We start from the raw sequence: 16,356 nt of genomic DNA on the forward strand, positions 1-16,356 counted from the left end.
GAGGAGATTCCAAGGTGCCAGGGTGCAGAAGTGTCTCCATCACAGAACCCAGTTCACCCAATCTGAGCTTTTCTGTGTGTCTGTGTGTCTGTCTTTTCTTTATTCCTCTGCTGCCCGAGCCAGTTGCCCTGAAGCTGCATAAAGATGTGGCCCTGATTTCAAAGCTTGTGTGTGCAAAAACTTGTGTTTCCCTGTTTTCTGTTCATAGCATATTCCCAGTGTGGGGGGAGGGGGCAATCATATCTGGCTTAAGGTTTATTCAATAATAAAAAGTGTTTCTCTTTCCTCTTTCTCTGTTGAGAGGTTTTTCTTTTCTCTGGGTGGGGAGAAAGAGGCAGGCACTGAACAAAGATGAAGGTCACTGTCAAAGGCATCATGGGAGCCTCAGAGCCTCAGATATGCCTCTCTGGGTGTGAACCAACCACTGGCTTATCTTAGAAAACACGAGGGAGGGTACTGGGGACATGCCTGTGTGTCATGGTCAGCATGGTCAAATATTATTTGCCTTATTTGGAGCTTAATCTAGGTGGACTAGACTGCTTAGAACAAGTGACTATTCTGTCACATTCACCCCATTTACAAAGGAAGAATTGGGCCAACACTCACTTCCTAATGTTGGGGGAGGAGGTGTGCGCTATCATTTCTATAGATAAATTCTATCAGCACCTGTCAGAATTCGGAACATTCCATGAGATGATGAGATGAAAATCAGAGGGCAGAAAGCTGCAGTGCCAAGGAGAAAATATGTTTTCCTATCTACTGCATAACACAGTGAGCATAGTTCAAGTAATATTCCATGTTTCACCGCAGCTGAGAATGGCAATGCATACACATTCTCACCACAACGAAATAAGCAGGTGAGGCAATGATTAAAGCAGCCTGTAATGTGTACGCAGACAGCATCTTATCATACCCTGAAGAATATATACGAACATTATTTGTCAACTAAAACTAACCAGATGTGGTAAGTCATGCTTATAATTTCAGAACTTTGAGGCAGGAAGATCACTAGTTTGAGGCCTACTGGACTGAAAAGCAAGACACTTTCAGATACATACATCCACATAGAGAGGGAGGGGCCAGGGAGCAAGGGAGGCAGAGAGACAGAATCCTTAACATAAACTTAAAGGTATCAAAACAAGACAAGGAATGCTGCACAGACTTGAAATGAGTATTTTTATGATCAGAAGCAGGAACTTTCACACATTTTCATTTGGTAATTGGAGCTATCATCTGCTAGCTAACCAGGTTTAATTCAAAGGAACAATAAACTTGTTTTCTAACAGTTCTGCTCATCTGTGAGGGAGGAAGATCTTTGGGGTTCTTACAGAGGCTGTGCCTCTGGGAAACTTTGAACCATATTTTAAAAGTGCAAAGCTTTCCAGGCATGGTAGATCACATCTGTAATCTTGGCATTAAGGAGGCAGATATAGGAGGAATGCAGAGAGTTCCAGGACAGCCAGTGGTACAGGTTCAAGACCTTGCCTCTAAAAACAAATAAAACAAAACTGAAAACCAATTACAAAGCAAATTTGTTGGTCTGTCCCCCTAGGATTCTTATTTGCTGGATCTAGGCAGGGCTCTGTGACTTACTGTTATTCAGTCCCTCAGGTACATATAGGAAAAGGGGATTGTTTTACACACATTGGTTTAGGATAATCTGGGTCCATAACTGTTCTCATTTGGATAGTAGCGGGAAAGCTGGGTAGAGTTAGGAGATTGTGGAAAGCGATGAGTAGCAATCTAAGACACAGAAAGTGGTAGACGTGTGCCCATAAAGGAAGCCAGAGCATAGCCTGGGGGTCAAGATCTGCTCAGGCCAACACTGATGGGGTCAGGAATGTGGATTCACATGTGGGTCTACTTGTCGACCTTCAAACTCAGTCCAGAGCCTAAGAGTAGGCGAACAAAGACAACAATTTCACCCTAGAAAACTAAGATTGCCATCTTCCTGATTTCCAGTACCATTGTCACTCAAGGCACCCAGGTTATCTCTATGTTCAGCCCAGCTTCTCTAGAGAACCTGAAGTAGAAGGCTAAGGCCAGAACAGCTCTTCCCAGTTCCCAACCACCGTCAGTCCCTTGTCTCATCTCCTCAGTACCTACCACCCCTGTGAGCTCCCCACAGTTCTCCTTCTGATTCACTCTGCAAATTCAGGCTTTGGTGTAGTGTGTGAGCAAGTGTTGTTTGGGGAGGATCTTCACATGCTCTTTGCTCCCCCCCAACTCCAAAGCTCCAGACAGAGATTTATAGAACTAACCACTCAAGGTTGTCTTCTGTTTCCTTCAAAACCAATAATGAGCCCATGTCCCAGGTTTATACAAGGCAGATGTCTTGGGACACCAGGCCCAGCTACTAATGAGACCAGGGAATAGACATGTACTCCACACCAAAAAGGAAACCCAAATAATGAATTGGCTTCAGGACAAAGTTCACTCCCCATAGCCCTAACTTTGAAAAATACCCTAGACTCCCATTAAATTACAGAGTGAGACCCCCCTGGGATATTGACATACCTATTCTTCCCCAAGAGCCATCTTTCCCTTATCTCAGGGTAACTACTGAGTGTCAGAAAGAATATCTGAGAGTTTTGTTAGTGGATGACCAACCAGTCCAGGTATTCTGTGACCCTTGTCTTCAATTCACAGCCCATACTTTTATAGACCATTCACTGGCTAATCACTCACTAAACAAATAATTATCAAGCACTGTGGAAATAAATGAAGACCAATCAAAGAAAACCAAAGGCTATTTAACCAGAGTTGCTATAGCTAGGGAGTCCCACTGTCAGTTGAATTTTGATTGGCAGACAGAGGCATTAGAAAGCTGGACATGGTGATACATACCTTTAATCCTAGCACTTGGAAAGCATAAACAAATGAATCTCTGAGTTTGAGAACATCCTTCCTATTCTACAAAGTAAGTTTCAGGCCAGCTGGAGCTATACAGTGAGACTCTTTCTTAAAATAGAAGGAGGGAGAGGGAACAAAATAAGATTTGGTGTTCTGATTGCAGGCTGTTGGCATGCAGAGGCTAGAGGCTGGTTGGCTGAAGGGAGATGTTCTATTCACAGCTAGTTAGGATACATATCTAGGTTTTCATTCTTGATCCTAACTCAGGGGATGAATTAGGAGACCTGTTGGGTTATTTGTCAAGTGTTGTGGGATGTTTGTACACTACGTGAATATGTATTGCTGTGGTTGGTGTAATTAAAAAGCGGAACTGCCAATAGCTAGGCAGGAGATATAGGCAGGGCTACAGGGCAGAGAAAAAAACTCTGGGAGGAAGAAAGGCAGAGTCACCAGGCAAACATGGAGAGGAAACAGGAGGTGCAAGATGGAAGAGAGGCAACATCACATGCCAGAATGTAGATTAATATAAATGGGTTAATTTAAGTTATAAGAGCTAGTTGAGACAATCCTAAGCTAAGGCCAAACTCATGATTAATAATAAGTCTCCGTATCATTATTTGCAGGTTGGTGGTCCTGTCAAAAAAGTACTACTACCGTCAAGACTTGGCTATTTAGTGTTTGTTAATACTATTTAGCTTCCTAGATTATTACTAAAGATAGCAACCTTGGGGCTGGAGAGATGGCTGTGCAGTTGAGGGCTCTTGCTATGCAATTGTGAGGGCTGGAGTTCAGAGCCACATAACAAGCGTGGTATCCCACACACATGCATTCCTGTAACCTCAGCTCCAAGTATGGCAGAAACAAGAAACTTGCTAGGGCTTGCTGGCTTCCAGCCTAGCTATTTTAAGCACAGGGTGGGGCCAGAGAGGTGGCTCAGAGGTTAAGAGCACTGGCTGCTCTTTCAAAGGACCTGAGTTTAATTCCCAGCAACGTCCTGATAGCTCACAATCATCAATAATGAGATCTGGTGTGCAGCAATACACCTAGGCATAGCACTGTATACATAATAAATAAATACGTCTTTAAAGGTTAAAAGAAAAGCACAGAGTGGCTGCCTGTATTCCTCTACTTTCAACCCCTTCCTCCATCTTCAAACCCAGAGAAGTGGCATATTCAAATCGCTTTGCTTCCATTATTTTATCTCCTTCTATAGCCAAATTTTCATTCACCTTTCTCCCCAAGAGGTCTCTCTGCCAGAGACCAAATCCACATATATACACTACCATCTAGTGGCATCCCCATTAATTGTAAACAATAATTATATAAGAATACCCAATGAGTACAAATGCGTACTGAATATAACAACATTCATAAAATATTTCCCAAAAAGGTCAGCACCAATCTGTCTCTTTGAATCTGTCTTTCTGTCCTCCAGTTTTTTTTCTCTCTCTGCCCCAGTGTCTGATGCAGAATAAATGCAGTAAACTTCCTTACCAGATGCAGTACAGATGTATTTTTTCACTGTAAGGACAGTTTTAGAAGCTGCTAATTTATACACACACACACACACACACACACACACACACACACACACACACACGATCATTATATGGGTGGAGATGCAGCTCCATGCTAGAGTTCCTGTGCTTGCCTGGTTCATAACTGGTATATAAAAGGTTCTGGGTTTAATTGACAGAGAGAGGGAGGGGGTGGTGAGAGAAGAAGAAAAAGGAGGAGGAGGGGGGATTGGAAGAGAGAGAGTGGAGGGATGGAGGAAGGAGAAAAATCAATGTGAATTTTCAAGTAGTTAGTAGGGAAAATTTGAATAATGTGTAATGTGAATACCAAAACAAATGTTGACAGTGTATGTTAGTTGTGTATTCAATCCCAGAACTTCAAAAGAAAAGGTAAAAGATGAAAGAAAAAAATCCATTCTTATGAAACCCAGCATTACCTTTAAAACATTACTTCCCCACATCGCTCCTCCTTTGCTCCTGTCCACACAGGCACTAACATTCAGTGCATCTTAGCAGTTTCCTTGGAACATAAATATGAATTTCTAAATAATTTGCCTATATGGTGATTTTTTGATCAATTTAAAATACTATTTACTTCAAATATAGTAGTTGAAAATGTAGTTCTTCGGTGGGTTTACTTGTTTTAGTTTGTTTGAGACAGGTTTTGCCATGTAGCCCAGGCTGACCATCCTCCTGCCTCAACCTGCAGTGACTGAAATTAAGAGGTAGGTACCACCACACCCAGAGGGAAGCTAAGTTCCTCATACTTTTCATCTTTAACTTCTCTGTCTATCTAAAATAGCTTAAAAAAAATCAAGTCTTTTAAAATGTATTTATTTTTTAATTTTTATGTGCATTTGTGTTTTGCCTGCCTGTATGTCTGTGTGAGGACATATCCCTTGTATCCCTTGGAATAACAGTTACAGGTGGTGGGAACTGGAAACTGAACCCAGATTCTCTGGAAGAGCAGCCAGTGCTCTTAACAATTGAGCCATCTCTCCAGCCCCCTCCCAAGTAGCTTTAATTTAAACCCCCAGTGTTTCTATTACTGTGCTTGTGTAAGATCTGCCTAACCTGAAGCAAAGAGTGCACTGCGGCTGTGCCTCTTATCTTCATCACCTCTCTCTCTCTCTCTCTCTCTCTCTCTCTCTCTCTCTCTCTCTCTCTCTCTCTCTTTCATTTGTGGTGTCTTCAGACATGTTCATGCCAGTAGTCCTGCGTGTGGAGGTTGCAGGTTAGGATTCTCTCCCATCACTTTGCCTCTGCTGCCATGCCTGGCTTTTCTTTTTCATATAAGTGCTAGGAATCCAAACTGATTCCTCATTCTTGAGTGAGCACTTTCCTCATGAAACCATCTTCACTTCTTTTCTCTTAACAAAAGAAAAAGAAGAAGGAGGAGGAGGAGGAGAATATGAGGCAGCAAAGGTCACAAGGATACCCGGATTCTGGGCCACCATTTGTGGCCATGTTGGGGTCCAAGGAACATGCCACTGCTGGGGCCATGCTAACTTGAGTGGCTTGACATGTTACCCATGATCATGGTGTCATCTGGGCCCGAGCTGTGGCTGGGGACCATGCCATATCTGGGTCTGTGGCCCTACCTCAGCCAGAGTTGGTGTCGATGTTCATGGCAGTCTGTGTGACAGCCTGGGATCTATGTTGGAGTCCAAAGACCACCTTATTGCTGGGCCCATGCTGATTTGAGAGGCCTGAGCTGCTCATCAGGGCCATAGTGACATCTGGGCTCAAGCTGATATTGATGGCTACATCTGGGTCCATGGCCCTGCCTCAGCTAGGGTCTGTGTTGCTATCTGTTGCCTGTGTTACCACAAGGGCCCATGGAAACCATGTGTCGAACCACATGTTGAAGTACAAGGGCCTTGCTGAGCCACCCTCCCTCCTCACTGGAGATCTCCCTCTACCCCTTGGGGATCTGGGATAATGGACCTCAAAAACCCAGGCATAAGAAAGCTGGCCCCACTCGCTAATAGTAGAGCTGCCCCCCCACTGTGAAAGCTGGTCCCACCCCTCATCACTGGCATGAGAGAGCTGATTCTTCCCTCAGCTAATATGAGTGGTCCCAGCAGCCAGGTGAGAACAACCCAGCTACCACCCAGACACCCATCCAGGGCTCTAGTGTGTACTCTCCAACATCTACCCATCTATGACTGGCTGGAGAGTATGAAAGGACCAGCCCTACAGAATCATAGGCATAGGATCTCCACAACTCAAGACAACTGCAGAAACATCAGAGATGAGTTTTGGAGAGAGTCCAGTATTGATGGTGTACCAAAAGCCAATGGCCTTGAACCTGACAACACATTAAACAATGAACATTTGCAAATAAAACTATGTGGACAAAAGGGTCTACTGCAGGATGCACTGCAGCTCCCAATGCCACCAAGACAAATGAAGAAGTGATGGATTAGAAGCATGTTTTTGTCTGCTTGCTCCCTGTTCTGGGGATTGAACTCTGCCTTGTGCATGCTAGCCAAGAGCTCTACCACAAAGCTGCAGCTCAATCCATCTCATAAGGTAAGTTGAAGCACTAACTCTTCTATCATGGGGTAATAGTGATGAATATGTGAGGTGACATAAAGCACCAGGTAAACATCAGGCAAATCCCTTCACAGATGAATTGACACTCAGGTCACAGAGTCATTGGGTGTATGTAATGACACTCTCCCGTTTCTTTCACTGCTTTTCTAGTTAACATATTGCGAAGGAAATTGACTTCCCTCATACAGTATCTGCCTATCAATTTCTCAAGCCAAATTCAGGATCAATTAGTCTATTAATGGGCTGGTATAACAGGTTGAAATCTGGAATATCTTTTGTTAAAATGTTTTCCTTTGGTAAAGGATCTTATTGCATAGCCCAGGCTGGCTTCCAATTTGGCAATCTTTCTGTCTTTGTCTCTAGATAAATTTAAATGCTCTCCCCAGAGATATTTTGCTAATTTATACAAGAAATTATGCTAAACAAAATGAGGAAAGTTATCTTGATTACATTTTAGTCAGGGCCCTGGCTGGAGGTTCATACAGAACTGAACACATATGACCAGAGGTGGAATCCAGTCTACTATGGATTTTAAAAAAATACATTAAGTGGGAATGGCAATAGAAGAAATTAAGGTTTTTGGTGAGGGGCAGTTATCTCATTACAAACCAAAGAAGACCTGGACATTGCTACATTAACACTGAATTTGAAGGACATTCTCTCTCAAAACAAAATAGAACAAAAACTGTCTAGTTTAGTCTTCAATGTGTTTTTTATTCAAAGTGCACAACAAAGCCAGAAAATGTAGGACATGTAGAAAATAAAGAAAAACATGACCCTGTTCAGAGAAAAGCCATCCATCCATCCAGACTAACAGAGATCACACAAGTTTAGAAATAGATCATGACTGTCAGTCTTGGAAATTGTTTAATGAGTGCAAAGACTATGAGAATAACTGAACATACAGAGATCTTCAAATGTGTTTGCAGGAGAAATAGAAGAGCCATGAACAAAGTGACTCTAAACTTGAGAAACACAGTGGCTGAAATGATGGACTGTCAGTGTGAAATAAGAGCCATCTTGGAAGCAGAGAGGAAATGTCAATAACCTATGATGGAAGCAGATGAGCTTTTACTGTAAGGATGAGGCAGTTCCTATTTCAGGATTTTGTAGACCACACCATTTCTGTCACAACAACCCAGCTCTTGTTTTAGCATAAAGGAGACTTAGTGGTGCTTGATCAAAACAGCCAGTGGGCCAGATTTGGCCTGTGGTAGTGCTGACCCCTGAGCTGAAAAATGAGCTAATAAAATTTTGCAGAACCAAAGCAAATGAAAGAATCATGGCTACATCAGATACTCACATTTAGCTATCATGACAGTCTTAAATTGTTATGTTAGAGGCAATAGCTCATATGTCATGGGATAATTTTAATGAATATGTGTCTGTGGAATATCAGTTCAAAGGGTCTAAGAAAACAGGAAAGAGTTGAGCCTGGCCAGGAGATGATTGATAGATAGATAGATAGATAGATAGATAGATAGATAGATAGATATAGATTTAGCACAGAGGAGGCTGATGCAGGAGGCTCCATAGTTTAAGGCCATCCTGGGCTCCTTAGTGAGACCCTGTCAAAAAGGACAAAACAAGCACCATATCAACAAAGGCCCCCAAGTTTAATAGGTATTTATATACATTATTTTAAAGTTATTCCTATAACAGTCTTTCCTATACATCCAACTGTCTTAGGGCAATTCAAGTCCACTGATGAAAGACAAGCTCACACTAGTGATATACCATTTTCAAGCCACTGAAGATGAGATAGCTAGAAAAAAATAACTAAAAGTAACCTTACAATGTAGGTACTCCATTAGAACACATAAGTGATTTCTTTCAGAAGTAACAAAAAAAAAAAAAAAAGACATTTGAAGACTGAAAAGAAATTTGTCAACATATAATTTTACACCCAGTTAAAAAAATATTCAAAAATGAAGAAAACACAAATGTGTGCATGTGTTTTCAATAGGCTACATTTGTGTCTCCCCCATTCAAACCATAGCTGACTGATGCAGGCTCACGAGTTCCATACCTCACATCTTTAGACACCACCTTCAACCAAGAGCCCCACCACCACAGGGACACTTTCCCAGGAGTTTCCTCAGGGCCCCAGTCACTTCTTTGTTCCTTAGACTGTAAATAAGAGGGTTGAGCATGGGGGTGATCATGGTGTAGAAGGCAGAGACCACTTTGTCCTGCTTGGAGGAGTGGTAGGCCTGTGGCCGCATGTACGTGATCATGGCAGCCCCATAGAAGAGGGAGACCACCATCATGTGGGAGGAACAGGTAGCAAAGGCCTTCCGCCGGCCTTCTGCAGAGCGCATACGGAGCACTGTCACCAGGATCCGGAGGTAGGAGGCAGAGATGACAGAAAAGGGAAGGAGCAGCATGAGCACACAGCAGACATAGATCATGGTCTCGTACAGGGAGGTGTCAGCACAGGCCAGCTTGAGCACAGCAGGGACCTCACAGAAGAAGTGGTCGATCTCCTGGGAGCCGCAGTAGGGGAAGCGGAGTGTAAAAACGGCCTGGATCAGCCCGTCCACCAGGCCAAAGAGCCAAGACCCTGCTACCATGAGCCAGCAGACTCGGCGGCTCATGACTACAGAGTACCTCAGGGGGTTGCTAATGGCCACATAGCGGTCATAGGCCATGAAGGCCAGCAGGAAGCACTCATCCCCCAGCAGAGTGAGGAAGAAGAGGATCTGCAGTCCACATCCTGTGAAGGAGATGGAGCCACGGCCCAGGAGGAAGTCAGTAGCCATCCGTGGTACGATGGTGGAGATAAGCATGAGGTCCATGAGCGAGAGCCAGCTGAGGAAGAAGTACATGGGGCTGTGCAGGCGAGAGTCTGTAAGGATGAGGAGGATCATGAGCCCATTGCCAGAGAGGGCCACCAGGAACATGACCATAATGATGGAAAAGAGGAAGAGGTGTAGTGGAGAGCGGGAGAAGAGGCCCAGGAGGACAAAGTGGGAGATGAGAGTCTGATTGCCAGCCCAGGCCATTGTTAGGGAGAGCTGGGATCTGCAAGGGTTATAAAATTCAAAATTAGAATACTTATGTATGTACGTACGTACGCATAATACTGAGGACATTGTGGTATTGTCATCGTTAAATATGACTTGGTCTAGAATAAATGTGTAGGATCTTTAAAGATTTTTTTTTAAAAAAGGATAGTATTGGTGGTTAACTTCAATCACTTTTTACACATAGCTGAGAAATTAGTTTCAAGCTGTGGGAAACTGTTTATGTTCTCCTGTCTCACACCTAACTCTCTAGGCCAGGACTGAAGTTGTCGTTCAAGGATAGATCACTTACCTAGTATGCACAAAGCGCTGAGTTCAAACACCATCACCACACAACAAGATAACATGAAATCAGTAAAGGCCCCAGGTCATAACTGCTTGAGGATTTGCTCTTTTGAGAAAAGAATGTAGGCAGTGAAAATGATCAGGTGGGCACCCTACACTATCTCTCTAAAATTCCGCTTCCTATTATTCAAATAGAGACACAGGAGGCAGAGAAGCTGATGGATAGCAAAGATGTGCTGTGGGAACATAAGCAGCCATGGCGGGTGCCATCACCTAGAGTGTCTGTTATGTGCCTGAAGATAGATTAGGTTCAACATTGTAAGGGTACAGTTCAGTTCTCGCCATAATTCACAATCCCATGTAGAATCTCCCTAGAACATTGGAATTTTGCAAATGGAAGCATTTAAGCTGGAGTTCTCTTAGAAGTTCCCCCAGAGCAGTGAGAACATCTGGAACAGATGAAATTCCGGGTACATCCTGAAGGCTGAGTATACAATACATCCTGAAGGAGTAAAAGCCATAGAGATGTAGAAGGAATAAATGAAGAGATGGGAAAGGGAACCTGCGAATAGAGGCCACAGGCACCTTCTCCAGCAAGATGAACAAAACTAAAATCATTAGTTCACACTCATAAAAACACAAACTCTCCCCAGGAGAGGAAAAGAAATTGAGTAGAGTCACATAGATGGACACTTTACAGGAACCATTCTGTCTTTGTGGCAGGGAAAGGGGAGCGGGCTGCCCCAGGGACTCCCTAGAGCCTCTTCTCAATCACTGAGGGTTACTAAAGATCACTTTTAAAAATATATATGATCTGATGATCTCTGGTTCTGGGGGAAGATGGGTGCTTGCCTGTGACCATCATGTACACCTCTAAAACTTCATCAAGGAGAGTGGCCACAGATACAATGAAAGTAAATATTGGAGGGCAGCAGCGAACACTATTTTTAGATATTGCAACAGCTGGGTGGAAAGTGGCCAACTTGCAACTAAGAAAGCTAAACTCTGCAGGGGCCATAATAATATAAAATAGTAACCACAAAGCAAACCCCAAGTGCTCAGAAATGATTGCAGGATGCAACAATGTAAACCAGGATGAGTGTGAAGCCAACAAAGGGATTACCTGGAAGTCTACTGAACAAACATACACTAGCTAACATACACATCCCACCCACTCCCTACTCCCCTAACCCCTTACCACATAAAGGAGTCCTTTCTCACCCCTGGCAAACACACTTGACTGCGTTTCTGGGAAGGGGAAATGAAGTTACAGACCAGGAAAGCTGAGGCCACTGCAAGTCCAAAGGGCAATGTGAAGGAAGACAGTGTATTGTCCGGGCTTCTCTCCTGGACCCAGATTCATTTCTACCAAGCAGGTGGACCCTCCCTGATGTCAGGAATTTGACTAGCTCAGGAACCACTCAAAGCTACCAATATGCCAGACAGAAAAACACAAACCAGTTGTAGCCAGGCTACAATGTGATAGATACCTCACACATGCTCAGGGATAACTATTATTAATACAAGTACTTAACACTTTAATCTGAGCCAACATCCAAGGCTAGCAGACATAAAAATGTTCTATCCACTAGCTAAGGAAAACTGGAAAGACAATAGAAAGGAGAAAGGAGACTTCCCAGGGAAGTAGCAAAGCCGTTTCACCAACCATGAGTAAGACAGAAAAAGCACTATAGACAAGGACAAGGCTATGAGGTGGGGTAGAAGAGATAAGAGGATAACATGGGAAAAGAAGCACTCAGAAGACAGATGTTTAGAAAATAAGGCTAGTTTTCTGAGCAGCTCTCCTGGCAGGCAATCTTACAGAAATATTTTAATGTGTGCAAAATGACTTGTAGACAAGATGTAGATTTGATTCAAGTTAAAAAAAAAATCCCAAATAACCTAATTATTCAATAGAGGAAAGGCTAAATAAACAATGGAATGATGCAAACAAGAAATAGGCTTTTAGTGAATCTCTATAGAATTCTCTCTAAAATGTTTTAAAACACAACAATGAATAGAAAGCAATAAACACATGTACTTACAAATCAAATAACCAGGCTAGTAAGAAAGAAAACCGCAACACTGAGTCAGAGGAAGGGATCTTAAGAATCTGATTGCTGACACCGAATTAAAGAAGAAAGTATTTGTGGAACACATTTAAAAACAAAATCTTTAGCATTTTTAAATTTGTGAGAAAATGGCCTAGTTAAAATAAGTATAAGATTAAATTGATGCCCAATAAGATTTGTCATGAAAACCTGTGAGATAAAAAGCCAACAAAAAGGTATAGAGTCCACTGCAGTCACTTATAAACATATTGAACAAATAGCTAAAATAATTTTGGGGGGCGGGGAATCTGGAAACTTGCCTTGTCAGTGAACAGTACACAGCATGAAGTTGGGTTCATTAGAATTTCTTTTTTGTAGGATCAGGTCTTGACAAAGCCTTTGTAGATGAGAGACTCAGGCAGAAGCACACCTGGGAATTTTGCTGAAGAGCTTTGCATCAGGAAAAGAAATCGGCCCCACAGAGAGACTTCTCACAGAGAAAAAAAACCACAAGCATCAGAGAAGGGAGTGCACACATAACACATGCTTCTCCAAATGAGCCCAGAGTTCTAATCATCCTTCAAAAAGAGAATATGAAGGTGGGGAAATACATGGGTGGTAGAGGAAGAGCAAGCAATACCTTGTATTCAAGAAGGGAGACATGTATATGGTTGTCGTTGGTCCACTAGAATGGATTTTGCTGCTGCCTTTCAGACAAACCTGATGCCTCAATATTATAAGACACAATTCTCCCAGCACTCTGAGGGTTTCATGCCAGTTTCAGGGAGCTAGGCTAATGTTCAGTTGTTCTTTGGACTTGAAAGTACCAAACCAAACTCAGTCTTCCTAAAAACCTATGACGACACTCTGAGGATTCCACCTCTCTCCAGGGTTACTCTGTCTCCCCAGCTTTCAATGATGAACTGAATAAGACTGCCAGGTCTGCTCTAATTCTATCTATAGAATAAGAGATTAAGACAAAGAACCCACCACATTAGAAGCCAAATGGAGACACACAAGACTTCTACACCCGAAGGGGAGTAGGCAAGAGAGAGTCAGGAGTAGTGGTGGCTTGCACAAACATTGATGGCTTTTAAAGGACATGGAGGGGAGGACTAAGATGCAAAGAGGAAGACTCTCACCTGCAAACAGAAACAATGATGTCAGGAATGCCTGAGGGATCAGAAACGGACCCAATCAGAGTCTTAATGGCCTTAGTGAGAAGAATCCATCTACTGCCCTACCCAGCAACAGCTGCTCCAGTCAGTGAGGTAGATCTTCAAGGTTGTCTCAGTAAGACAAGCTCCTTGAGAGAAATGAATTTGGAAAAGAAGCGTAAGAAAAGGGCTTAGGAAACAGAAATCTGTAGGAAAACAAACAAACAAAGTCCTGTCTAGAGTGACTCTCGAATATTTGATGTTGTACACATAGGAGTTGGGGAAACACAACACATTCCAAGGGGCTGTGGAAGGATACTGAAGAGATATACTATTGTGAGAGGGAGATGGGAGCTGAGAAAGGGACTATAGAAATCCCAGAGAAGAGAGAGCTCATCCCTAAAACTCTGGGGCCAGCTTTAGGGACTAGGGAAAGTTCTTCCAGAAGATCCACCACTAGTCTTCCAGGAGAACCATGGACCAGGAGGGAGAGGGGAGGGAAAGCACAGAGTTCTCACCTGTAGGTGTGACCCCTTGGCAGGGCCACAGCCAGTTCCTGCCTGAGAGGTTTTATCCCCTGTATGTTCCCACCCACTGTCATCTCTGCTGTGACTAAGGAAAGTTGCTTCTGCCTCAACAAGCCCTTAGAGACCTATCCTCCGCCACACCTCTGTCCCAGTCTCTGGAAATTAAACCTCTGAGGGAAGAGAGCTTTCTGCAAAGTTCTCCAGTCATCTCTGGGGCCATAGCAAGCTCCCTCCCCAGGGAAGATGTAGCAGAAACCAGGGCATGAAGGTTTCTGTGGACCAACCTGGGGATACTGGGTTTTCCTGCCATTCCAAAAACAAGTAGACAGTGTTGTGATGTGGTCTACTTTGATGACAGCCATTAAGTAATGTATGTAGGTAGAATCATCAGCACACCTAGAATATTCTAGAGCCCCACACAGAAGTGTCTTTTGGCCTCTTCCTATTGCCTAACCCACTTAGGGTAGTACACTGGCCCTTACCTCAGAGCTCAATTCTGCTGTGCTTCAGTGCAGTCCCCAGGAGGATATAGCAAACATACCCAGAGGTCACTTGTCCCTGGCACCTTCTGCCCACCATCTTGTAGGCTCACAGCAAAATAGGCTTCTCTCATATGGAGAAAGTTTCAAGACTAAAGTTACCTTACCACACTGTCAATCCTAGCATTGGAAAGCTGAAGCACTAAGATTATAATTTTGAGGCTAGCCTGGGCAAAGTGAGACCCTGTCTCAGAAAACAATGCAAACAAACAAAAAAAAAAAGGTGGCACAGCACAGGCACTAGGCAGACAATATCATTCAAGGCTAGATGAGAATCTTAACAGGCTTAACTTGGGCAAGCAACTTAACCAAGACGAGGCCCGATTCCCACACTGTGAAAGTTAAATGACAATATAAAGTCATGTCCCCACTGTAAGCCCTAAAACTTACAGTTATTAATGTCACTTCCCTTCATTCTCCCTAAAGCCTGTCAGAAAGAGTGTGGTGCTTGAATGCAGGTATCTTTTAAGTTATCCTTTTTTCTCCCCCCCCCCCACCCGTGTCTCTTGCCTTCCTGCGCCTGCTCATCCTCCTCCTCTCCTGTCTAATCTAGAAAATTGAGGAAGAGAGATGGGGGAATGGAAGAATTAAAAGTAGAGTCTGTGTGCAAAAGAAAACATTACAGCATACATTCAAGCCAGACAAAATCCCAGCACAGAGGAGTGGAGGGAGACACAAAGGCCCACTACTATCCAAGGAGCTGTTCACAGATGAGAGCAGCTAGGAGGAGTAATGTCAGTTCTCCTCAGTGGAGTAACACTGGGTATAGCAACCACAATCCAGGGCAGTCCCCATGCTTCGGAGACCAGTGCAAACTGAATGCCTTGCTTACTTTTGTGAGTTTTTTCTTTTCTTTTAAAAGAAGAGAAACAACATGGAGTGGGGTAGGAGTTGGGGGGGACAGAGAACAATATGCTAAAAAAATATATTCTGAATGAATAAACAAAGCATGCTGTATTTGTCTTTCTGACACTCAACATGTGGTTCTCCATTTGATCTCAGTTTCATTTACACCTGAGTAAGATTACACTGTGTGTTTGTAGCACATTTTCTTTGTCCATCCAGTTAGTGATGGGCATCTGGGCTTGTTCGGTTTCTCAGCTATTGTGAATAATGTAATGATACAGACATGGATGTAAAAGTATGCCTGTGCTAAGTTGGCTCGGTCCTTTAGGTACATACCCAGGAGTGGTGTAGCTGGATCATATGGTAGCCTTGTTTTTAGTTTTTTGAGGAACCTCCATCCTGATTTCCTTAGTGACAGCATCATTTTACATTCCCTCCAGCACTGCATAAGGGATCTTCCCCCCACACCCTCATCAGCACTGTATAGGGAGTATAATTAGTAGGGGTCTTTTTCTGTTCTATTGGTTATTTCTTTTTTATTTAAATGAATACATATTTGGGGAGGGTATGCACACAACTGCAGGTGCCAGCAGAGGCTATAAGAAGGCACCAGATCCCCTGAAGCTGGGGGTATGGGTACTTAGGGACTTCCTGATGTGGGTGCTGAGAACTGAGCTCTGGTCCTCAAGAGTAGCAATCATTGTTAACTACTGAGCAATTTCTCTAGTCCCTAAGTTGTTTCTTCACTCTGGCAATCACTTCCTGTGCTGTGCAGAAGCTGTTTTGTTTTGTGTTCTCCTATTTGTCAGTTGGATTATACCCTGTGCTTTTGGAAATCTTTTCAGAAATTGCTTCCACATGCTGTACCTCAACTTGTTCCTTCTGTGCTTTTCTCTAACAATGTCAGAGTTTGAGGTCTTATATATCAAGGGCCTTGATCACTTTTGAATTGATTCAGTGAGAGACATGGACCTACTGTCATTCCACTATATGAGG

The 16,356-nt window shown here is 43.3% G+C and overlaps 1 protein-coding gene across 1 annotated transcript; it reads right to left on the minus strand.

The window, feature by feature from the left end:
• Nucleotides 1–8,980: 8,980 nt before the first annotated feature.
• LOC127219787 (olfactory receptor 56) lies at nt 8,981–9,934 on the minus strand. Its single transcript, XM_051181555.1, has one exon. The coding sequence runs from the start codon at nt 9,932–9,934 to the stop codon at nt 8,981–8,983; it is 954 nt and encodes a 317-aa protein (XP_051037512.1).
• Nucleotides 9,935–16,356: the final 6,422 nt, after the last annotated feature.

Source organism: Phodopus roborovskii, unplaced genomic scaffold (genome assembly GCF_943737965.1).
Source record: "Phodopus roborovskii unplaced genomic scaffold, PHOROB, whole genome shotgun sequence".
In the NCBI taxonomy this organism is placed as follows: Eukaryota; Metazoa; Chordata; class Mammalia; order Rodentia; family Cricetidae; genus Phodopus; species Phodopus roborovskii.